Below are 25,842 nucleotides of genomic sequence, written 5' to 3' on the forward strand. Positions count from 1 at the left end.
CTGAGCCTGCACTCTAGAGCCCGTGAGCCACAACTACTGAGCCTGAGTGCCACAACTACTGAAGCCTGCACGCCTAGAGCCCATGCTCCACAACAAGAGAAGCCACCGAAATGAGAAGCCCATGCACCACAACAAAGAGTAGCTCCCGCTCGCCACAACTAGAGAAAGCCCGCGCACAGCAACGAAGACCCAATGCAGCCAGAAATAAATAAATAAATAAATAAATTTATATTAAAAAAATACATCTACATGTGGAGCAATTCTCCGTGAAAACAAACTGGACACTGGCGGTAAACTGGACACAAGACTGTAAAGAAAGATCCACACAGAGTCAGGCAGGAAGGGAGGAGAAGCAATCAGGTTGGGACTCCCTAGTCAGGGGCACAGAAGAGAGAGATATCATGGGCTCGGAGATCCTCCCTGGGGAGTGAGGGGTTCGAATCACATATTGGGCACCCCAGCCCTGGGGTCCAACACCAGGAAGACAAGTTCCCTTAGCTGGTTTGAAAACCAGTGGGACTTACAGGAGGCCTGTAACAAACTGAGACTCTGCTCACGAAGAACATATGCCCACGCTTGCTTAATCTCAGGAATAAGGTGGATGCCCGCTCTCACCACTTCTATTTAACATAACATTGGAAGTCCTAGCCACAGCAATCAGCCAAGAAAAAAAAACCAAAAGGCATCCAAATTGGAAGGGAAGAAGTAAAACTATCACTATTTGCAAATGACATGATACTATAGATAGAAAACTAAAGTCTCCATCAAAAAAACTATTTGAGCTAATAAATGTATTCAGTAAAATTTCAGGATACAAGATTAATATTCAGAAATCTGTTGCTTTTTATATACTAATAATAAACTATCAGAAAGAGAAAGCAAGAAAACAATCCCATTTAAAATAACATTAAAAAGAATAAGATACCTAGGAATAAACTTAACCAAGGAGGTAAAAGACCTATACTCTGAAAACTATAAAACACTGATGAAGGAAACTGAAAATGATATAAAGAAATGGAAAGATATACCATGTTCATGGATTGGAAGAATTAATGTTGTTAAAATGTCCATCCTACTGCAAAGCAATCTGCAGATTTAATGCAATCCCTATCAAAATAACCATGACATTTTTCATAGAACTAGAACAAATAATCCTAAAATTTATATGGAACCACAAAAGACCCTGAAAAGCAAAAGCAATCTTGAGAAAAAAGAACAACGCTGGGAATATCATGTTCCCTGACTTCAGACTACACTACAAAGCTACAGTAACCAAAACAGCATGGTATTGGCACGAAAATAGACACAGATCAATGGAATAGAATATAGAGACCAGAAATAAATTTGCATACTTATGGTCAATTAATCTACAATAAAGGAGGCAAGAATATACAATGGGAAAAGGACAGTCTCTTCAATAAATGTGGTGGGAAAACTGGACAGCTACATGGAAAAGAATGAAATTAAAACATTTCCTCAAACCATATACAAAAAAAAACTCAAAACAGATTAAAGACCTAAATGTAAGACCAGAAACCATAAAACTCCTAGAAGAAAACATAGGCAGAACACTCTTTGACATAAATCATAGTGATATTTTTTTTATCTTTCTTCTAAGGCATAGGAAGCAAAAGCAAAAATAAACAAATGGACCTAATTAATCTTAAAAAGTTTTGCACAGCAAAGGAAATCACTGACAAAATGAAAAGACAACCTACTAGATGAGTGAAAATATTTGCAAATGATATGACTGATAAGGGGTTAATATCCAAAATATATAAACTGCTCACACAGCTCTATCAAAAAAACAAACAACCTGATTAAAAAATGGCAGAAGACCTGAATAGACATTTTTCAAAGAAGACATACAGATGGCTAACAGGCACATGGAAAGATGCAGAACATTGCTAACTGTTAGAGAAATGCAAATCAAAACCACAATGAGATACTACCTCAAACCTGTCAGAATGGCTATGATCAAAAAGTCTACAAATATCAAATGTTGCCAGGAAGATGGAGAAAAAGGAAGACTCATACACTGTTGGTGGGAATGTAAATTAGTGCAGCCACTGTGGGAAACAATATGGGGTTCCTCAAAAAATTAAAAATAGAATTACCATATGATCCAGCAATTCCACTGCTGGGTATATAGCTGAAGAAAATGAAAACACTAATTCAAAAAGACACATGCACCCTAATGTTCATAGGAGCATTATTTACAATAGCCAAGATATGGATGCAACCTAAGTGTCCACCAACAGATGAATGGATAAAAAAGGTGTGGTATAAAAAAGAATGAAATAATGTCATTTGCAGCAACATGGATGGACCTAGAGATTATCATACTAAGTGAAATAAGTCAGACAGAGAAAGACAAATATCGTATGACATCATTTATGTGGAATCTAAAAAAATGATACAAATGAACTTATTTACAAAACAGAAACAGACTCACAGACTTAGAAAACAAACTTATGACTACCAAAGGGGAAAAGGTGGGGGGGAGGGATAAGTTAGGAGGTTGGGATTAACATATACTCACTACTGTACATAAAATAGATATTCAACAAGGACCTACTGTAGAGCACAGGGAACTATACTCAATACTCTTTAATAACCTATATGGGAAAAGAATCTGAAAAAGATTAGATGTATGAATATGTATAACTAAATCATTTTGCTTTACACCTGAAACTAACACAACATTGTGAATCAACTATACTCCTATATAAAAAATTAAAAAGATGTGGTGTATATATATACAATGGAATATTAACTCAGCCATAAAAAAAGAATGAAATTTTGCCATTTGCAACAATGTGGATGGACCTGGAGGGTGTTACGCTTAGCGAAATAAGTCAAACTGAGAAAGGCATATACTGAATGTTATCACTTATGCATGGAATCTAAAAAACGAAATGAATGAATATAACCAAACAGAAACAGAATTAAATATATAGAGAATAAACTAGTGGTTTCCAGTAGGGAAGGGGGGATGGGAAAAATAGAGGTAGGGGATTAAGAGATACAAACTACTATGTATAAAATAAATAGGCTACAAGGATATATTACACAGCACAGGAATATAGCCAATATTTTACAGTAACTTTAAATAGAGTACAATTTATGAAAATACTGAATCACCATATTGTACACCTGAAACTAATATGATATTGAAATTCAACTATACTATAATTTTTTAAAATGCTTATACTGATATTTGATTTATCAGTTTTAGTCTTTGTTGACTAGCTTTCTGCTGTGGTAGATAAGGCTTTTCCAACATCCCACCCCACTTCACCACTACTTATATCACTCTTCGTGGAAAATATCATGGCCTGTGTCATTGGGTCTCCTGGGTCAGATACATTTTTTCTTGGCTCTTTGTGTTGCTCTTTCTAAGTTTTACTCCCTCATTTTTCTGGACCAAACCTCAAGTAGCTTTTTAGGAAGACTGGGTGATCTTTGCACATATGGGTATATCTTTACTCTGCCTTCACAGTGGAGTTACAGTTTGACCAGAAATAGAATTTGGGGTTGAAAATAGTTTTTCTTCAGAAAAATAAAATCACTGCTCAGCTATTATCCCTATGTTGTTGTTGAGGATTCTGATACTGTTCCTTTGTGGGTAACCTTTTTCTCTTTGGTTTTCAGATCTTTTTCCCCAAAGGTTCTGAAATGCCATGATAATGCACCTGACATGGTCCTTTTTCATTCATTGTGTTGGCTACTTTATGGGCCACTGAGGGATTTGCATCTTTAATCCCAGGGAAATTCTCTGTATTATCTTTGCTAATTTCCTCCGTTTTGCTTTTTCTGTGCTCTATTTCTGGAATTCCTACTTAGTCAAAAGCTGAAACTTCTGGATTGATATTTATTCTCATATTTTCTGTCTCTTTTGTTGCTTTATCTTTTAATTCTATATTGATTTTTTCTATTCTCCCCTTTGTACTTCTCACCACTATCCTACACGTGCATTTGCACACACATATACATGCCACACCCCTCTTCAATCCACAAGTCTTGTTCTTTCTGTCTCCTAAATGTCTTTGGGATTCATCCATCCATTTCTCTTCATCTCCACTGAACAGCTTCGTGACTCTCATCTGTATTAACACAGCCTCCTAAGTGGCTGCCTCATCTACTCTATCCACCCATTCTCCATGTAGCAGACATAAGTGAGTTTTAAAAGTATCTAATCTGATCAGGTCTTGTTTCCTTTGTGATTGAGGTCAAAATCCTCAGCAGTGATGGGCTACCAGGTCCTGCATGGTTGGCTCCAGTCTCCTGCCCCTCTGCCTAACAAGCTGCTGGGCTTCTTACTATCCCCGCATGTCCTCATGTCCTGAGGCTTTCATCCTTGCTATTTGTACCGTCAGGAATCATTTGCTCTATCTCCTCATCCACCAGAACTTCCCACTCATGCTTCAGATCCATGTTGTAGTCACCACTCAGTCAGTCCTCAGAGGAGGCAGTGAGTAAAGGCTGAAAACCAGGCCTGGGCCCTGAACGGAGGCCTGTCTGGGAAGGTGACCTCAGATCTGCCATCTCCTTGGAAACTACCACATTATGATCAGTGTCGAAGGTCATGTACTAGGAGTTCGCTTACTGTAAAACTCCTGAGCTTTGAGACTATACCTAGACTGAGAGAGTTGTGACTGGCACACAGTTGGAAACCAAGGCTTCTGCATCTGTATGTTTAGATGGCCCACCCCACCTTGGATTTTGCTTATAGTAACCATACCTGCCCTGCATGGGTGATGGATCAAAGAAGCACTGTTGTGACAGCTGTTGGGCTCCTCATTGAATGAAAACACTGTGGGTGCAGTATGTCCTGCCGAGGATCATTCTAGAGAGCTCAATAAACCTTGTGTTAAAACCTAGTAAGTCTGTGAGTTTGACCTAATCAGAACCTGTGACCACCACGAGAAGACTTCCTTAATTTTACAGGCAGGGTTACATCTCTGTTATCTCTCTAAGTATCTACAGGTCTCTCTTATAACATTCATCACACTTTCAAGGATTTACTGTACATCTCTCTTGCCTGAAAGATGTCAATTTCAAGAGGGCAGCACTCCTTTGTTTGTACTTGGATTCCTAGGACCTAACACAGAGCTTGGCACACTGTTGGCCCTTGATACCTATTTGTTATTGAGAGATGAATGTAGTCTATTTCATCAAAGTGCCTAGCATATTATCTTAATTTGAAATACACTCAATAAACCTTCACTGAATGAATCTCTCACCACAGAGAGTACTAATATCCTGGAAGAAGGAACAGTATCCCCAAAGGGTCAGAGGGCTACTAGCTGTTGAAGTGAATGTGTATGAACACACATACAACAGTGTGTGCAACTAGAGGCAGTGGGGGTCACAGATCAACAAACAGAAGACATGTGCTGAGATGTCTTCCATCAGGGCCATGTCATTGAACAGGAAATAGGTCTAGATGGGGCTTTCAGTCACAACATCCTTTCTTACCTTTGATAGTCTTGAATATCCGCTCCATAATGTCAAAATATCCCTATGTTTTCAGTAGGTTTCTCATCAGATACAAATTCAATATAATTTGGGAGAGAGAACTGCTCTAAACACTTGGAAATAATTTTTAATTTAGTAATGCACATCTAAACTTGCTTAGAGGGACTTCCCTGGTGGCGCAGTGGATAAGACTCTGCGCTCCCAGTGCAGGGGTCTCGGGTTCATTCTCTGGTCGGGGAACCAGATCCCACATGCATGACACAACTAAGATTTCGCATGCCACAACTAAGGAGCCCACGTGCTGCAACTAACGAGCTGGAGAGCCGCAACTAAGGAGCCCGCCTGCTGCAACTAAGGCCCAGCACAACCAAATAAATAAATAAATAAATATTTTAAAAAACCAAAATAAAATAAAATAAACTTGCTTAGACACATGAAATAGTAGTGTTAGAGAACTACCACCACTGCTTCTACAAGTCATTAGATAAAGACTGTCTGCCACATCACTTCAAAAAGATAGAATGAAGAGTATAAACATCTTACCCGCTCTCCATCCATGTGCCACATATTCTGAATTCAGTGGAATCTTTCTTTTCAAAGCAATAGTCTGAGAAGGAAATAATTATAAATTCAGGTTTGAAAAAACAACATTGAAAGGAAAATGAGTAGCAAATATGCCAGATTATGCTTGAAACAGATGGTTCAGAATCCTCCAAAATGATCAAAGTGATCAAAGTGATCTCGATGAAATGATCCAGAGAGGAACTAGAGCCTAAGCCCTCAGGAAGATGCAAGAGAAAAAGAGGGAAAAGGAGAAGGAAGGAGAAATAAGAGGAGGAAGCAGTAACACCACCACCACTTTGCCTCTCAGTACATAGAACTGAACCAGAGACCACCCCTAGGAGAAGCTGGACACAGGGTCAGCCCATGAGAAGCTCATAAACCAAGACAGTCATGGAGAAAGTGTGGCCACATAAAATTCAGGACACATGAAATTGATATAGGGTTGACCTCAGAGTGGAGAGGGTGCAACATAAAAGGAGCAATATCATTGAAGAAAATACTTGGGTGGGGGGAGGCATTGTGGGAAGTTGCTGGTCTCCTTTGGCCAAAGCCAGGCACTCTGAAGACTTCTGCAAAACGTGACAAGGAAGTGGGCAGAGATGGAAGATGACACCACTCCTATAGATGTGGCTTCAGGATTTTCCTTCTTCATGGAAACCCAAAGAATGAGGCAGTTCTCTAAGAAATGCATCTGCCCACTTGAGAACCCTAGAGGGACAAGTCATCCCTTGATCCTAAGACACTCTGTAATGCAGATCAGTAGACAGTATGAGTGGGGATAAATAAAAGTTAACCATGCACAAATCAAGGAGTGAAAGGTGGGGTGTTTACCTTTATAGTCAGAGTCACAGTCTTTCCTCACACACTTCTGGTTCAGATTTCCCATGAAGAGCTGCTGACCGACCAGGGCGAAGATGCTGAGGCAAAAGAGAGTCAGGATCATCACATCGACAAGCCTCTTCACAGAGCGCAGCAAGGCCCCAACAATGACCTTCAGACCTGAGGAAGAGGACAGATGTGGGGAGAAGCCCCCCACTCACACACACACACCAGACACAGGCAAGGAACAGAGAGGGAGCAACAAGGCCTCGAAAGTTGTCTGATTGCAGGCTGGTATCAGAAACTGGCCTGACCTAGGATTCTGAGGCCATAACTCTGTGCCTTAGAAGCTATGGGTCATCAGAGTGGTCCACTGGTCTAGGACTCGGCCTCTTTATCCTACTCTACAGATGCCACAGGGTTGCTCTGAAGGGCAAGTGAGAAGACTTCGAGCAGAAACATGCCACAGAGACACAAGACATAACTTGATGACAGTTGTGCAGGCACCTCCATGGCTGGGCGTCACAGGCAGCATTAAGGCCAAAGTGAGGCCTCCTGAGAGAAGGAGCAGAGCTGTATTTAACATTTGGACGAGGTGCCATGAGATATAGCTAAATTGGGGGGTCAGGGAGCTGGAAGAAGGAGCTTTGTCTGGACCCAAATAATAAGGATGTCTCAGGAAAAGAAACTCAGATTACTACTTATAATAAGGGTTTTTAAAAATTCATTCAAGAAATATATTTACCAAGCACCTACTATGTCCATGGTACACTGTCAGGCTGCCAAAGTTACAAAATAAAAAGGACATAGTCCTGTAGTCTGTCGGCAAATGTTTAAAATCAGCTCTTTGCAGGGAGGGGAGGAGACAGAGAAAGTCTTCATTTGCAGCATTTACAGATGTCCTTGTTTGCTGAATTCTGGAGTGTAGATCCCTCTTCTCCCTCCATACACCCCTCTCCCACAGCTGCTTTCAAGCTACCAACATGACGTTCCTGGATGCAGAGTTGGAAAAGGATGTGCACAGTCTGCTGGGGAGTCGGAACAAGTCAGTCCCAGCACAACACTGAGTCACAGGCTCTGCTCTCAACACAGCTGGAGAGATAAACCAGCAGATGGCATCTGTAATGTGTGGGATGACACTAAGTGACAAAGTTTCAGTTGATCAGCATAAACCATGAATGGTAGACTTGAGAACACAAAGCAGCATCTGACGGGAGGCCAAGCCCACAGCAGATGACCTTCCACCAAGGGTGATGCCACATGAGGAGGAGACTTCAGGCCAAGCTGGGACATCCGCTGGATTCACCAGTGCACTCATGTTCATGCCAAGATCATGCTTCCCCTGCATGGTCGGGGCCACCAAACACGAAAATACTCTAACCTCATCTACGCCTGATTTTTCATCTGTAACAAGAGGCTCGAGTCTTCTCCAAAGCAAGATGATTTGGATGAAAGATAGCTGTGATTCCTGAATTATTTTTACATAGTCCCATAAAAGATTGTATCTCATACTCTTCCTTCCAAAAAGCATCCAGGGATCTCATGTGTTTCATGAGTCAAAATGGAGAGTATGTTCACCTGCTTAGAGACGAGGAAGGGAACATGAAAGCTGCTAAGTGTCTCCCTGAATGTATATTTTACCCACGCGAAATACGAGGGACTCAGCTCAGGCAGAAAGCCCCCAAATCCACCTGGGAAACGAAGGTCCACCTTGCAAAAGAGGAAGAGAAAGAGTGACATGTTCTACATAAAGTGTCCTCTGACTGCCAGTTGCTTTATCACTATGCAGTTGTTATTCTGGAGTTTCCAAAAATAACCCACTGCCTCTGTATGAAAAAGATCCAAATTGCCTGGAGTTTTGATAGAAGAGACTAGAAGAAGAAGGGAAGAAGAAGGGGGGAAGGAAGGAGTCCAGAGGGAGAATATTTTTTAATAAAGTTTTTTTGTAAAGGAAAGAGAGGAAAGGGGAAGGAGAAGAGAAGACTGTGCCATAATAAACTCATTTTTGATAAACTGGAATTCATATTTACAACCCCGTCCTTGGCTTCATCCTGATCCACAGAGCTCCTTCCTTGCCTGGCTTCCAAGAGACCACTTTTGCTCTCTTTCCTCCTTTACTGGTGGCTCTTGCTCATCTCCTTTGCTGGTTTCTCCTCTCTCCCCTCCCCTTTAAGGTCTCAGTGCCTGGGACTCAGTCCTTTGTCCTCTTCTACTTTCCATCTATGCTCATTTTCTTGGTAATCTCATCAGATTCCATGGCTCTAAATAACATCTATAGGCTCATAATCTCCAATATAATATCTGCAGCCCTGGAACTCCAGCCTCATATATCTAATTGCCTACTTGGTACTTTGATTTGGATGTCTCACAGCCATCTCAAACAGAACACATGCAAAGCTGATTCCCAATCTGACCCCCAAGGCCTGCTTCCCTCACAGCCTTCCTTTTCTCATTCAGTGATGATTCCATCTTTCCAGTCACTCAGACAAAAAACCTTGACTCATCCTTTACTCTTCTTTTGCTCATATCATGTATACAATCAACCTGTCAGGAAGTCCTCTTGTTTCTACCTTCAAATTTATACAGAATCTGACCACCATTCACCAACTCCTCTTCCACCACCTGATCTGAGAGCACCACCACCTCTTGCTTGGATTATGGCAGTGGCCTCCTGTGTCAGTTTGGGCCCTCTGAGAAGCAGACACTTTGAGACCGGATTGCAAGAGATTTCTTGGGGAAATGCTTGTGAGGAGTAATCTGGAGGGAGGGAGTGGAGGGACAGAGAGAGCCTCAGACTGTGGCACAGGGCTGACACCTGGGAAAGGAGAGCAAGAAGGAAGTAGGATAGACAGGAAGTGCCTCAGACTGCAGTGCTGCTGTGAGACAGTCTCACCCTGGTTGCTGAGGAGCCCCTGAGCCAAAGTCCCCCATAGAGGAGTCCCAAACCCTTCAGGGGTGGGCCTGCACTAGCGGCCCCCACATGCAGGGAAAGCGTGATCTTGGCATGAACATGAATGCAGTGGTGAATCCAGAGAGGGGCCAGCTGGGACCATTAGTCAACTGCACTCCCTGCAGCAGGAGATCTGAGCAGCACATTTCCATGGTGACCAACATGCCTCCTATCTGGTCTTCCTGCTTCTACCTTTGCTCCCGCACATTCTGTTCCCCACACAACAGCCAGAGTAATCCTTTTAAAGCCTGGGTCAGGTCATGACTCCTCTGCTCAAAGCCCCTGCATGGCTCCCATTTCTCTCAGAGCAAAGCCCAAGTCTTCCCGGTACTTAGGTGCCTCCCCTTCACCTCTGTGGTCCCTCCCCCACCACCTGGCCCCTCATTCTGTCTGCTCCAGCCCCACCCACGTCTTTTATAGTCCTCGGTCTGTGGACTGGCTGCTTCCTATGCTCAGAATACTCTTTCCCATATATCTGTTTGTGAAACTCCCTCACCACCTTCAAATCTGCTCACATCTCACCTTCTCAATGACACCTATCCTGACCACCCCACTAAAAATTGCAACCTGCTTCCCTGACCCCCCGTGACTTCCAAGAGCCACCACATTGCCTACTTTTCCATTTTATTTCTCCATGGCATATGTCACTTTCCAGCACACTATATAGTTTACTTATTTATTATAGTTACTGCTTAAGTCTGTCTCCCAACCCCCCACCTAGAATGTAAACTCCATGAGGGCAGGGACCTTTGTCTGTTTGCTCATTGGTACATCCCAAGCAGCTAGCACAGTGGATATTAGGTGCTCAATATATATTTGTTGAATGATCAAATAAATGAATAAAGCAGAGTTTGTTAGTTTGTGGTTTACATGACATAGAGAAATTTTAACTATTCTCTTCTGCTAAGAGCCAGTGTTGAAAGTTAGAGTGACTTACCTGAAATTACTGAAATTGCTTTCAAAGCTCTGAACACTCGGAAGGTACGCAGGGATGACAGACTGATGCTGCTGCCCTTGATATATGGTGAATATGATACAAACCTACAAGACAAAGCACAAGGAAAGTCCAGGCTTGTTCAGGCATGCGTCTGCCCTGCACATCTCCACAAAGGTCACAAGTAAGCACAGCCTGAGGTGTGTGTCCACCAGAATGAAATCTGCAACCTCCCCTTCCAATCCCACCTTCATGTCAGGACCTGGCAATACCACTGTCTATTGCTATGGACCCTATGGACCACAGATTGCACAGGAGGCTGCTCTCAGCTAATCTTTACACTTGGACATAGATGAGGATTCCTTGAAATAGTCACTGCAGTTGTGGCTACATCCATGGATAACAGAAATCAACTTAAACATTTATTGACTTGCTACCAAGTTCCAGGCCCCAGTACACTTCCCTAAGGTCTCACCATGTGGCCAAGCCCAGAAGGAACCTAGGCAGTCTGGTTCCAGAGCCCACATACTACACCATCTCTCAATAACCAGGAGCACCTGACCATTTACCTTCAAATGTAAAACTCTGAAATTAATAGTAACTACCTCAAAGGGCTTTCGTGAATATTAGATAGAAAAATATATGCAAAGTGCTTAAGACAATGGCTGGCACAAATTAAATAAGGTTGGGTTTATTATTATTGTGCTGGCAATAGGCCATTGCTCCTCTTGCTTTTTATTTTGCTTACTCATGAATTTGGAATCTCATCATTCGATGCCAAATTGATGTCCTCTCCTTCAGGAAGAACTTCAGCTCTCACCTCATGCCATATACAATAACTAACTCAAACTTAATGGACCACAAACTTAATTAAACATAAGAGCCAAAACAATAACACTTCTAGGAGAAAACATGAGAGAAACTCTTTGTGACCTTTCAGTAGACAAAGATGTTCTAGACCCCTTTATTCCTCCTCCATGCTCTAACAGCTGGAATCATGCACAGCTCCTATGCTAGCACTCACTGTAGCATGTTATAAATGGTCATTAAATGCCTCACTTCCCCTCTGACCTGCGAGCTCCAACAGGGTGAGAACCATGCATGATATATTTTTTTTCATTATCACAAGCCCTATATCTGGCACAGAGACTGGCCCCATAACAGGTCAGTGTTTGGTGAATAAATGGCTGAAAAAGTAAGACCATGAGTGTTGGCCTAGAAATGGATTTGTGGGGAATTCCCTGGAGGTCCAATGGTTAGCACTTGGTGCTTTCATGGCCATGAGCCTGGGTTCAATCCCTGGTTGGGGAACTAAGATCCCACAAGCCTCGAGGTGCGGCCAGAAATGGATTTTTGTGTGTGAAGGCCTCTGGTCAGTTGGCTACATGGTGCAGTTCAGTGTCAACCAACACTGCACTCAGAGTTCTAGGCTTTACTTGGCTGCACTCAGCCAGTCATGTGGATCTACACAGGGCCCTGCTGGAAGCCAAGGGGCTTCTTTCCCACCCCTAGTCTCTTTGGTAAAAATCTCAACATTCTTACGCTGTTGCAATGACAATGGAGTCCAGCCAGTTCCACGGATCTCGAAGGAAAGAAAACTCATCCAGAATAAAACCTCTTGCCAATATTTTAACTAATGCTTCAAATATATAAATCCCAGTGAAGACATACCTACAAAGCAAATCATTCAGAACAAGAAGAAATATGATAAGCTATGTGAAAAACAGAGAGTCCATCTGTCTGATCTGACCTTCATGAGGTCTGACTCCATTTTAATGTGACATTTAACATTCTTGTCTTAGCAAATCAAAGTTCAGAAAGGTAAGGTCCTCAAGCAAGTTCTGGTATTTGGGATTTGTGAGAAAGAGGCCCATGGATAAAGTTGTAAAGCTGCTTCTAAACACCTAGCTTCACAGCCATATTCTTGAGAGAAGCTTCAGCCAACATGGACAGTCTTTTCAACAAATGGTGTTGGGAAAGCACAGTATCCACATGCAAAAGAATGAAGCTGGACCCTTACCTTATACCATGTACAAAAATTAATTCAAAATGGATTAGAGCTAAATGTAAGACCTGAAACTAGGGACTTCCCAGGTGGTGCAGTGGTTAAGAATCAGCCTGCCAATGCAGGGGACACCAGTTCGAGCCCTGGTCCGGGAAGATCCCACGTGCCACAGAGCAACTAAGCCCATGTGCCACAACCAATGAGCCTGCACTCTAGAGCCAGCGAGCCACAACTACTGACCCCACATGCCACAACTACTGAAGCCCACGTGCCTAGAGCCCCTGCTCAACAACAAGAGAAGCCACTGCAATGAGAGGCCGTGCATCGCAATGAAGAGTAGCCCCCGTTTGCTGCAACTAGAGAAAGCCCGCGCGCAGCAACGAAGACCCAACACAGCCATAAATAAATAAATTAATTAATTAATTAATTAAAATGTTGTGAATATTAAAAAAAGACCTGAAACTATAAGACTCCTAGAAGAAAATATCTGCAAATCATATATCTGATGAGGTTAATATTTGGAATATATGAAGAACTCCTATAAACTCAACAATAAAAAATTAAATAATCCACTTAAAAATGGCCAAATGACTTGAATAGACATTTTTCCAAAGATTACATACAAATTGCCAACAAGCATATGAAAAGACATATGAAAAGATGTTCAATATCACTAATCATCAGAGAAATGCAAATCAAAACCACAATGAGCTATCACCTCGTACTCATTAGGCTGGCTACTTTTTAAGAAAAGCAGAAAATAACAAGTGTTGGTGAGGATGTGGCAAGATTAAAACCCTTGTGCACTAGTGGTGGGATTGTAAAATGGTGCAACCACCATGGAAAAAAATATGGAGATTCTTCAAAAGATTAAAAATAGAATTACCATATGATCCAGCAATCCCACTTCTGGGTACATATACAAAAGAACTGAAAGCAGAGTCTTGAAGAGATATTTGCACAGCCATGTTCATAGCAGCACTATTCACAATAGCCAAGATGTAGAAGCAACCCAAATGTCCATTGACAGATGAATAGATTAATAAAATGTGGTATATACATGCAATGGAATATTATTGAGCCTAGGAAAGGAAAGAAATCCTGTCACATGTGACAACATGGATAAACCTTGAGGTCATATACTAAGGGAAATAAACTAGTTTAAAAAGACAAATATGGTATGATTCCACTTACAGGAAGCACCTAGAGTAATCAAATACACAGAGACATAAAGTATAATGGTGGTTTCCAGGGGAGTGGAGGGGAGGGCAGAATGGGGAGTTATTGTTTAATGAGTACAGAGTTTCAGTTTTGCAAGATTAAAAGAGTTGTGGAGATGGAGAGTGGTAATGGTTGCACGTCTGTGCGAATGTACTTAATACCACTGATCTGTACACCTAAAAGTGATTAAGATGGCAAATGTGATGTAATGTGTATTTTATCACAATTTTTTAAAAAACTATTTCCATTTTATTCCTTTAGTCCTTCATCATGTTCTGTCTTCTAATTTATTTCCCTTCTTCCCCTTCCTCCTCCTCCAAAAGACAATACTCTAACTCTCTTGTTATAATCCCAATAAAAATATGCTTGGTTGGCGCGCGCACGCACACGCACGCACGCACACACACACACACACACACACACACACACACGCTGGTCCCACATCTGGGACAGAAATAATCATTTCGAACAATCTGCTGGTTCAGAGTAAAAGAAGTGGACCTTTTCTGGTAGAATGTCCAACCATTGTTAGCCCTCAAAGTTAAAGAACTAAGGTCTTGGGAACTCGAAGAATCCCAAAGCAGCTAAGTCCAAGAGCAGAAATGGTCATGAGGCTGCCTTGGGCAAGAGCTACTTCTGCTTCAGCTTTTTTCTAAACTGCTCACCTTTTAGGTGACAAATAAACACAGAAGATTAATTAATGTCTGCCCTGAAATGCCATCTTTTAAACTCAGGTATAATTTATAAAATTATAGGTATTTTGAAAAAAGGCTGTAATTACAGATGTGTGGGGTTCTGCAAGTCTTCATCTAGATCTCAAGCAAATGAGACAGCCACCTCTGACTGTTATTTCTGCCTAGCCATTTAGCCTTCCACCTCCCACCCTGCCATTCTCTCTTTTCCAGCAGAAGCCTGCCAGTGGTGGGACATGTGGACCAAAATGACATCTGCTGTGGAGTACAGCCATGCCCACCAGCTGGAAGCAGGGCTTGAGATCTCCACGATAGGGAGACCTCAACCCACCACGCAAATCAGGCCCTCTGGGGTGTGTCACTATCAGTTCAACCATAGTTAGGGTGTCCAGTCAGGGCCATGGTTGTCTAGCTAGTAAACCCATTTCTAAGACTCTATTCTAAGAAAATAATGATTTTTTAAAGTAGTTTTATACCAAAAGATGCTTGTTGCAATGCTATTTATAGTAGTAAAATATGAGAGTAGTTAAGTAAATGATGGTATAGTCACCTGATGAAATATTGTATAGGCATCAAAATGGGCTCCTGTTAAGCCTACATAAGGACAAAGAAGACCACTTAAAACTAGACATAAAATTTGTATGTGTGCTGTTTATTACAAATGTAAGTTTAAAAGACCTTTAAAGACAATTGTAAGTGTACATATACAAAAATGAAACTGACTCTGCCAGCATTTGTGTTGGGGATCTGGGATTATGGGTGACTTTTTCTTCTCTCCACAGCTAAAATCTGAGGTAATCATAATTCTTTTAGGTTTATTTGCTTAAAAAAATAGGACAAATGCATGCAGGACAAACACTTACTCAGCACTCTCAGTATCTATGTTAATGCTGTCCTTCCCACGAGTCATGGCCATGAACACGCAGTTGATGATGACGGTGCAGATGATGAACATGCTGAACAATGTGACCAGGGCCGTTAAGGCAGCTACACTGCAGGATGGCATGTGTCATTAGTTATTGTAGTTGAGGCTGCGGGGGTCCCTGCAGGGCCCCTTTTCTGCAGGAGCATCTGTCCTCTAACTGTGAGCGTTGGCTGAGAACAACCCACAGCTGTCCCCTCCCTTGAAGAACTGTCCTCAGCCTGAATGGCAGCCTCCTCACCTTAGAGGGCTACACTCCCTTTCCACATGTCTGACCGACAGATTTACAAAAACCCAGCCTCTGGCTTTCAGGCGGGGCAGCTCTGCGATAGATTCATGCTCTGGAGAGCCCCGTGGCTCCGGCTGATGCCTGATGTGGGCTCAGCTGAGACCCTGTCCTTGCTTGGCTCCTCCTTTTGCTCCATGCTGTTTCCCTTTTTCCTTTTCCAGAGAGCACTCCCCCACTAAATCACTTAAATACGAATCCCATCACAGGTTCTGCTTCTAGGGAACCCAACTTAAATAGATATTCCTTCCCGTTTTCCTGAGTACTTCCGTCTACCAACCCACGTCTTTTTCACACCCCCCTTCCCCCCATCTAAAACTGCCTGGTGTCTCCTCACCCCCTGAAAATCCCACTTCCAGACTGCCCATCTCACTAAGAAATTGCCTGCCTTTTGACCTGTCTCCTCTGAGGCCACAGGATCCCAGACAGGTGCCAGTCCCAGCACAGCCCTGCCATACAGCAGGGCCACTCACCCAGTATTTGTTAAAAGAATGAGCTATTTCCACTCAACAAACATGTGAACCCCTAGGGCTTGTGCACACTTCACATGACCTGGACTTGGTAAAAGAAGCAACAAAAGGATATGAATGGACTGAAATTCTAATGGCTAAACTTCTGATTGAATTGAAAGGCCCCAAAATGAACAAGGCACGTTTGGCACTGAAGCGGTAGATTGTTCTCTTTTTGTTCAACACCATAAATGTCTGCAAAAAAAAACCAAACACAATAGAATTACATGCAGTGACCAAACAATATTTATCATGAGTTCATTCAGAGAAAATTCGGTGGAACCACAGGTTGAGGCATGGCTTGTCTTATTATGGTGACTGTAGCTTCTGATTGGAGACCTGTCTTCTGAAGCCAGAGGTACTTTCTGACCAGCCTACACTGTCACTCTGGAAGCCAAGAGATCTCCCCATGTGGCTTGGGTCTCACTCAGAGTCCCAAGACTCTGATCTATTGAAAGTCAGCCCTCACTCCCAAAATAACTGTTGAGCTGTGGACTGTTCACCCAGTGAAATACTCTGGAAGCCCCAGAAATGAAGCGCATGGGCCCTGCAAATAAAGAAAACAGGGGTGAAGAGTAATAACTGGGTCAAACAAAACCCTCTGTATTGTACTCCATGGTATATATTTATGGAGACAAGAACTAGAAGAGAACTTGAAGAGACAGAAATAGAATTGAGCATTCACACTCGGCAGATTATTTTAAATTATTTTGATTACTAATGAAAACTTTGTTGGCACAATATTGTAAATCCACTATACTTCAATAAAAGATAATATTAAATAAAAAAAAAACTTTGTAATGAATCTTAGAATAGTTAGGTACCTAGAGAGTTTATATTGTTATGCCTGAGCTGTCTTACATGAAATAGTCTGCCACTCACTTCTAACCTTGAGGATTTTCAATAAAAAATCATCACGGTTCCCAGACTTGCTCTCCCATTCCCCCCCACTCCCTGGACATAGGCAAATCTGCCTGAGGTTCTCGACTGGCAGGGGAGGCCCTACAGAAGGCAATGGAAATGTGTGTGGGTGTTTTTGGTTATCTGTCACAATCACTGGAGGCTCTACTGGCCTGTAGTGGGTACGTCCTGGGATGCCAAATCCAGGACAGACACACCAAATGGTGCACTGTTCAGTTGGGCCCCACTGAAAAACACCAAACCTGCACCCGTTTCCTCCTTGCATGTCTTCCTGGGCTCTGGGCCTGAAGCTGTACCTGGACAACAACCAATGACTCACAGGCTTCTAACATCAACCCTCAGACCTCCCCCTTTCCATTTAACTGTCATCTGGCTGTCCCTTTATGTGTCCTGAAGGCTGTTATAAAAGCCTTCATAGAACTAGGGTCATTCCTGTCTCCTGTGTCATTGCTCCTTTCAGATTTGCAGAAAAATACTACTTGACATGTAATCCAGCATATTCTCAAACAGGAAAGACAGGTCTTGTCACCCAGGCCCAGAAACAGTGGGGTAGCTGCCGCCTTGGTTGAGATACCAGAATTTCAGCCACTGCCAAACATCAACTTCCTTCACTGAGTTGCTGGAACTTACTTGTCTGCTGGCCATCTGGCTGCAGGGAAAATGTGGACTAGGATATTTTCTGTTTCCTCCATAACAAAATGAAATGGGCCACAGGGTTCTTTAAAAGCTATGAGCCCAGGGGTCCCACTTTGGGGATTCTGTGCCCTTTCTTTGGACAGAAAGACGATTTTAGGGCAGAGAGCAAACCTCTTCCTAAGGTGGGTCACCCAGATTAATAGGTGGCATGATATGGCTCTACTTCTATGCCCTTTGATTTTTTTTTTGAATTTTATTTAATTTATTATTTTATATAGCAGGTTCTTATTAGTTATCCATTTTATGCCCTTTGATTTTGATATTTTATTAATGCCTCCTCTGACTGCTTTAAATATTTCAACTAATGGTGTATTTAACTACACTCGCCAGGGTTTTAATGATTTAAAGCTGTCTGCTTGCTGACACATCTCCACCCTTTTCCCTGTAGCTCTTCAAAAATGGAAGCTTTGAAAGAGAGGAAGTGACCTGCGACTACAGAAAGAGCCCTTGGGTTTGAGTCCCAGCTCCACCACTAACTGGCTGTTTGACCTGGTGTAAGCCACTTCCCCATCAAGGTTTTGTCTCCTTATCTGTAAGGTGAAGTGCTAATGACACCACACATAGCTCACGTGACTGCTGAGAGCACTGACGTGTTAGGTCATGGGTGTGCAGAGCTCTGAACAAGTATCATGTCTCTTGATTTAAAGGGAGGACCCAGGCTGAGAAGAGATGGTCCGAGAACATCCACCCCAGCTGGATCAGAGCCTGTCCTCCCAGGACTGTCCGCAAAACACCAAGCTGCTGCCTACCTCCTGGATCTCCTACCCAGCCTAGAGGCAGAAGGAGGCCTCCAGGAGTTATCTCACCTCCAACTACTCTGCCTCCAAGAAGCCCCTGGAATTCTGGGGCATTAGGAGAAGGAGAAATATTGGAGTGTTTTTGCTCCTTCACCTCTTTTCCCCTTTTTTGTCCTTCCCACTCATACCCAGCTTTCTTCCATCACACAGTCCCCATTCGGCCTGGTAACCCCAAGTCTGTCCAATTCAAGGACATACAAACCAGGCAATCTTTCTTTGGAGAGGTCAGTTTCTCATGGGTGCCAGAAAAGGATGCTCTCAGCATCCCATATTTTCCAGGACTTTCCCCAAACTCCCCAGCCTCCTTCCTCCCTGTCTTCAGTCTGGCAAAGTGGGTTTTCCATTCTCTGCTGGATCACACAGTGAGATGATGATGGCCAGGTCTTCTGAGTCTTTCCTGAAAGGGGATGGTCTGTAGAGGACTTTCCTCACTGCCCCAGGCTTTCAAACAGCCATCAGAAGAGCCTGAGCTCACGTTTCCTCATCTAGGAACCCCTTTGAGGAACTTTTACTAGAATTTCCCTACATCTAGGTAGATAAAACAGCAAGCCTATCACATATTGGCATGGAGTTTACATGTAATCTGCATGTGCCTACTTGATTACAATATTCTTAAACTTCATTTATTGAGCTCCTCTTATGTGCCAAGTATTGGTCTAGGGCTTTGACCTTCATAAATCTCATTTAATAGCCTGAAAAGCCTATTGCCTAAGAGTTTTTCAAGGTAAACTCTAGTTGCTGAAACGGACATTCACGGACAGTGATATTAATTCTTCGTATCAGTATAATGCCTTACAGTTTATAATGTTTTACAGTTTATAAAGGCTCCATAGCATGCCTATGTTGTAATGTAGGGAGAGCAGGCATTATTCCCGCTTTACTGATTAGAAAAGTGAGAATTAGTGAAGTGATTTACCCAAAGTTATAAATCCAATTACTTGAAATGGCCTATACCCAACTTTTCTGACTGCTAGTCCAGTCCTCTTTCCTGACACCATTTTATGTTTTCTCTGCTCTCCTTTTACCCTTCTGCTGCTCCTCGTCTTCATTCATCTTCTTTTCCAAGACATGCATTATTACAGAGAGAAAATTAGTACTGAAAGCCATTCTCAGGACTGTGAAAGCAATGACAGGGGATGACAGCAAAGGAGAAGTGGGGTCTGGCCTCTTTATACCCCAAGATCAATATTTGGCGATCCATGCAATGCCAATTACACCTGGTGGTTAGAACATGGTTAGAACACCCCAGCCTCCCCACAGAGGGTACCTTATGATTTCTGTAGAATGGGTCCAAGTCTTCCAGGGGCTTCCCTATCAGCTCATGGGGAATGTCACCATAGAGCATGGGCAACTTTCTGGACATCTTTAGGTCAAGCTGAGGTCGAGGCTGGGGTTCTGCTGCTGTCTGGTCTTTGGACTTTTTTTTCTCCTTTTGGATGGCGATCCGCTTCTTGATTGCAGCCAAAGAGTCAGGAGTGAAGGGGCGGAAATTCCTCGCATCTGGGAAGATCACCGGGTAGCACCTGTCATCCATCTTCACCCTCGGGGCAGAGACAAGCAGCAGATCCTCAGAGAGCTCTGGGAGGTAGAAAATTACACTGTCTGCCCTGAGATTCCACTCTCCAAGGACCATATCATGGGGTCTACAAGAGTTGAGACTGAGGTGAGGGGGTTTGGGAACTCATTAGCTGTGAAGAAGGTCAGAAGAGGTGACCGCTATTGTGGATATAAAAAGAATTTTGGGCATAGGCGAGACCAAAGCAGGTCATCATTCCTGGAGGACCTGGAAATAGGTGGGAAGCTGAGTTCAAGATCAATAAGCAGAAGAAGCTCAGTCTCTAAAAATGAGACCCAAGCATCAAGGAAGACAGTAAGACTGAACCAGCTGAACTACTGAAATGGGACCTGCAGATGGTAGACAAGTGGCCACAGTGTGAACAGGAGAGGAAGGAATAGGGAATCAAATGGGCCATAGTTGGGGGTTGTAAAATCAAAACTATGAGTGCATGAGTCTTTCTTCACCTTTGGTTGGCAAAGTTCTTGAAATGTGACGGGATGGAAACAAAAGAGTCATAAACACAGGCATGAACATTTACACTAACATCTATGATCCTTTGCCAGCTCTCTAACTTCTGAGACCCAGACCTGGCAGAAGTGAGACCCCAAGAAAGCAAAAAGGATTTGCCAAAACTAATAGGTCACTCTATCATGGGATAATAGCTCTCCCAGCCCCTATCCCTGACAGCCCTTTCTACAAGGACTTTCTCTACAGCCTCAGGCTTAAAACTAGACTCTGAGAAAAAGCAGTAGTGGTTAAGTTAAATGCATTTATTCCCCATGCCAGGCATCTTCTTCCTTTCTAATTTACTGAATGCCAATCTAGGATTGACTCCCACACCACTCCAAGGAATTACAATGGGGAACTCAACATAGGACTGGTTTATTCATTCAACAACCATGTGCTCAGAGCCTGTTCCGGGCACAGTGCTAGGCACTAATGGTGAAAAAACCTCAGTCTCTCCTCCAGGCCCTACAGTTACACTGCCTGCTGTAGTGGAGAAGACAGATAAAAGACATGAAACTACAGTAGAGTAAGACAAATGCTACTATAGGAAAGAAATAGAGGGTGCTATGTCTGTTCATAGGATAAGCATCTAAGCAGTTTTGCAGAATCAGGGATGGCTTACCGAAGCTTTAATGTCTCAGCTGAGACCTGAAGGAGATGTAAGTCTCAGAGAAGAAAAAAAGGGACATTAGAGTGTTGCAGGGGGAGGAAAGAGCATGTACGAGGACACTTGGTTGAAAAAGAACATGGTGTCCATCAACAGGTTTTGTTTGCCCAGAATGGAGATTGTGTGGAGTGGAATGGTCAGTCAGCACTGGAGAGCATGTGGGGGCCTGTAATCCTTAGTAAAGATCATGGACTTCACTCTGAGGGTAGCGGAGTGTTACTAAAGGGTGGGTTATTACTATTATTATTATTTCAGAGGAGTAACACTATCATTTTTTTAATATCCCTCTTACTGGTGAGAATGGATAGGCTTGGGATAGGGGAATGAAGGAGTTGGGAAGGCCAGAATAGGAGAAATGAGCTTGGAAACTGTTGCAACAGGTCATAACCACTGAGGATGACCTAATGGAGTGGATGGATTTGAGAGTCACTTAAAAAATAGCCTTGACAAGTGATTCATGGGAAGAGAGGGATTTAAGGGCAAGGAAGGAGTCAAGGCTCCTGGCTTCAGCAAGTGAGTCAACAGTGCCAGTCGCTCAGATAGAGAGCACTAGGGAAGGAGAAAGCTTTGGGGGAACAGATTCAGATTAAAACACATGGAGGTGAAGCCACTGATGGGACCTGCAAGTGGAGAGAACCGGGAAGCACTGGAATACAGAGAAATCACAGCTTACACGTGTTAGCCTCTGAAAAAAAGCACATAAGAAAAAAACAAAAACAAAAAACACAGTCAAAACTTCCTTTGCAAATCCCTTAGGGAGGTACCATGTTGAAGAGGCATCCCAACTCACTGGTCAACAAATTCAATAGAACCTCTTTCTTCAGTGAAGAAAGTAGTTGGATTCTGTTTAAAGGTCATGATAAGGGCAACATATGTGTCTTTAAACACACTAAGGGTAATGCAGTACTCACAAAGTGTGAGCCATATGTCAACAGAAACCAAATATGGGACCGTAGATTCAGTGCATTCTGTCCTGCATTCATTCAGGGTCAAGCTCTTTATGGACGCTCCTGGATAATGGAATTGGCCGTACTATTTAAATTACTCTCTCTCCTCTCCTCTCCCCTCTGTTCCTCTTCCCTTCTATTTCTTCCCTCACCTCTCTCTCATAAACATATGTAACTGAATTTGTATAAATGAAGTGAGCATATAATGAGACTCTGCTGAATTTGGCTCTAGAGCTCATAAAAGACATTTAAGACAAGCATGAAGTCTTTTGCAGTAAACAGCATATGAATGCTAGTTGATCCTACAAAATGGATGAGCCAGGAAAGACCCTGGATGGCAAAAACTGGACCTTATGCTAAGTTGCAGCAAGAAATCCAGTGGAGGGCTGCTGCCGTAATAATGAGACTATTAAAGAAGAAACTGGACATTCTGGCCCTGCTGTTCTGAACCTGGGTTATTTTGACTGGGTCCTTGAGGAAAAGAGACTTAATAAAAATAAATAACACAAAATAAAACTGACAACCCCTGAAACTGCACACGTCAAAATTTGTTATAGATGGGGACTTCCCTGGTGGTCCAGTGGTTAAGAATCTGCCTTCCAATGCAGGGGACACGGGTTTGATCCCTGGTCGGGGAACTAAGCCGCGGGGCACCTAAGCCTGCACACTGCAACTACTGAGCCCGTGAGCTCTGGAGCCTGAGTGCCACAACTAGAGAGAAGCCCATGTGGCCGCAACGAAGAGCCCGCATGCTGCAAAGAAAGATCCCGCATGCTACAACTAAGACCCGACACAGCCAAAAAAATTAAAATAAAATAAAAACTGGTTTATTAATAGGTAAAAAAGAAAGGTAATTAGAAATTCCATGGAAACAAAATGTTCTTCAGAAAGTCACATTTTACATATGAAGCCAACTAAATGATCTGAGCAGCCGACAGAATATAAGAACAGGAAAAAAAGAGAGTCCACTTGACCTTGACACTTAGAACGTTCTCCTTCATGCAGCAGAAGGTCAGTGACATCAGAGTCCATCCCCTTCTTTAGGGGTCCAAATATAGTACTTGGTTTTAGAGACTAGTAGCTACAAAATCTTTATATCATAAAGGTTATATATTAGTTTTTGATTTTTAACAATCTGATACATAAAGCAAAATTAATTATAATTACGGAAAAGACTTCAAATGTTATCAATGTTATAAAATTTTGTTGCAAGCTGGAGTTGGAGAGAAAAGGTGAGGGGAAGCTCAGAGGCACCAATTTCCTCATCCTAAACACGTGGAGAATTAAGACGTTCTATGGAAGGTCAACGGATCAAGCAATACAAGTATAAATATATCCCTTAAAATTACACAAGTAATCAAGTGCAAAACCAAATTAGAAATATAAGGAACAAAAACTGGAAGAAATCATGAGAAAGGCAGAAGGATTACTGTCAATAAGCTAAATCCCTCATCGCACATAGGGGCAATTCAATAATTTTTACTTAAACTTGATAAATCAAGAAATAGGAGAATAAGAGAATTATTTAGAGTTAAGTGAGACAATGACCAGAAGACTGAAAAACTGAAATGGTTAACAGTGCGATTGGATATACAGGTGAAGGTGGAGACATTTTATTTTTCATGTTATATCCTTCCCAACATTTTTTCTTCCTGAGATATTTGAATCATATGCATGTATGTTACTCCCATAGGATTGTGAAAGGATTGTAAAAATCCTTCAAGGGCTCAAAACATCCTCTAATTCAAAATAGAGAGTCAAAATAGAGAATCAAAATAGAGAGTCAATATCAGGTATGAAGACAGGCTCTAAATCTCCTTGAGTCAGAAAGGAAGCAAGCTTAATCTCAATTTGCAGTCCTAAACCAGGAGGCCAGCAACATGTGAATTATGACTTGACACAGGGCAATCATGAGAGACAGGGAGGCCTGTGAGGAGGCTCTGCCAGACCTCCATCAGGTGATGGGCTAGACTGGCAAGGAAGGTGGGAAGCCATCTGTCAGGGCCTCTGAGGACCAGCCTGTGTTCAGCAGGCTCACGGGCCCACTCCCACTAAATAGAAAGTAAACAAACTCTCATCTAGGAAAGAGAGCCAAAGCCTCACTTCCTTAAGCAGAGGCCCTAAATTCTTTGGGAATTCACTCTCTGTTAAGATTAGGTAGCTCTGGACCTTAATTCAAATCTATAGCTTTATAGAGGTATTTAGATCTGAACTCCAATCATTCATTCACTCATGTGCTGGGTGCTAGAAATGCAAAGTGATATAAAACACCATCCCAGCCTCAAGGGTCTTACAATGGTGTGGGGAATCAGGTAAGTTAAGGACAAAGGATGAAACCACACACTGAGTGCGGCTACACTAGAGGAAGCACCGGGTGCTGTGGGAGCCCAGAGGAGGGCATGGTTACAAAGACTGGAAGTCATGGAGCTGAAAGGAAAGAGGGAAGAGTATGCACATGTGAAAGCACTGAGGGTGGCAAAGGGCTTTTGTTTCTTATTTATGACTTTACCTATAATTACAAAAGCTACATAACCTTACTGTGCTGGCCATCTTCAGTTTGCCCTACAGGTCTCTCCCCATCCTTCCCCACCCTGCTCAGTGCCCATGAAGCTGATCCACATGGACCCCTCACTGGGGTCCCTTGAAATCTGGCTTCTGGTTGAGTTTGGCCAATGGGAGGCACCAGCAAGAGACCCAGAAAATAGGGGAGAATGAGGTTGGAGACTTCTTTCCCAACTCTCTCCCTGATGGCAGCACGCACCACAGCTCCTATCAGATGGCCCATCCACACAGCTTCTCCTCCAGTTCTACAGCACCTCCCCCTGCCCCCTCAGATGCAGGGTGTAATGGCTCCCCACTCTCAGCACACCTGAGAACGGCACTGTCACTTGTTTCTGTTACTGTAACTCTGCCTGAACTTTTGTAAAATGTCCCTTCAATAAAACATCCTCAAAATGCCCAGTTTGAATGTGCCATCTGTTTCCTGCCAGGGCTTGGGCTGATAGAATCATCCATTAAATAAAATTTAGAAAACAAGACAAGGAAATGATCACTCACCAAAGCCACCTAACACATGCAAATTTTAACATTTTGGTGTATTTCTTTTCCGCAGTCTTTCTGTGAATATACTTACATAGCTGTCATTATGATGGGTATGCAATTTTACCCTATGAACTTTTCAATTAACATGATATCACAAACATTTTCACAATGATAGATGGCATTTAAGGATGTCTACCTTGTTCCAGGCAAAATTATTATCTCATTTTATCCTCAGAGCAACCTCATGAGATAAATATTATCCTTGGGGGATTTCTAAAAGGAAATATTCATCTGCAATTAAGGTGAATTCTTCTCCTAGGAGGC

General features: G+C 42.6%; 1 protein-coding gene across 1 annotated transcript in view; it reads right to left on the reverse strand.

Moving 5' to 3' along the window:
- Positions 1–25,842, reverse strand: part of SCN11A (sodium voltage-gated channel alpha subunit 11) — a 166,074-nt gene that overhangs the window by 88,380 nt on the left and 51,852 nt on the right. The window contains exons 6-12 of the mRNA XM_082348288.1: positions 20,065–20,338; positions 16,458–16,578; positions 15,530–15,629; positions 12,291–12,419; positions 10,752–10,855; positions 6,877–7,044; positions 6,025–6,088 (exon numbers count right to left, since the gene is read on the reverse strand). Coding sequence (XP_082204414.1) covers positions 6,025–6,088; positions 6,877–7,044; positions 10,752–10,855; positions 12,291–12,419; positions 15,530–15,629; positions 16,458–16,578; positions 20,065–20,338 — 960 coding nt within the window. The remainder of the gene's footprint in view (positions 1–6,024; positions 6,089–6,876; positions 7,045–10,751; positions 10,856–12,290; positions 12,420–15,529; positions 15,630–16,457; positions 16,579–20,064; positions 20,339–25,842) is intronic.

The sequence above is a fragment of the Balaenoptera borealis genome (assembly GCF_965194805.1).
Source record: "Balaenoptera borealis genome assembly, chromosome: 12".
Lineage (NCBI taxonomy): Eukaryota > Metazoa > Chordata > Mammalia > Artiodactyla > Balaenopteridae > Balaenoptera > Balaenoptera borealis.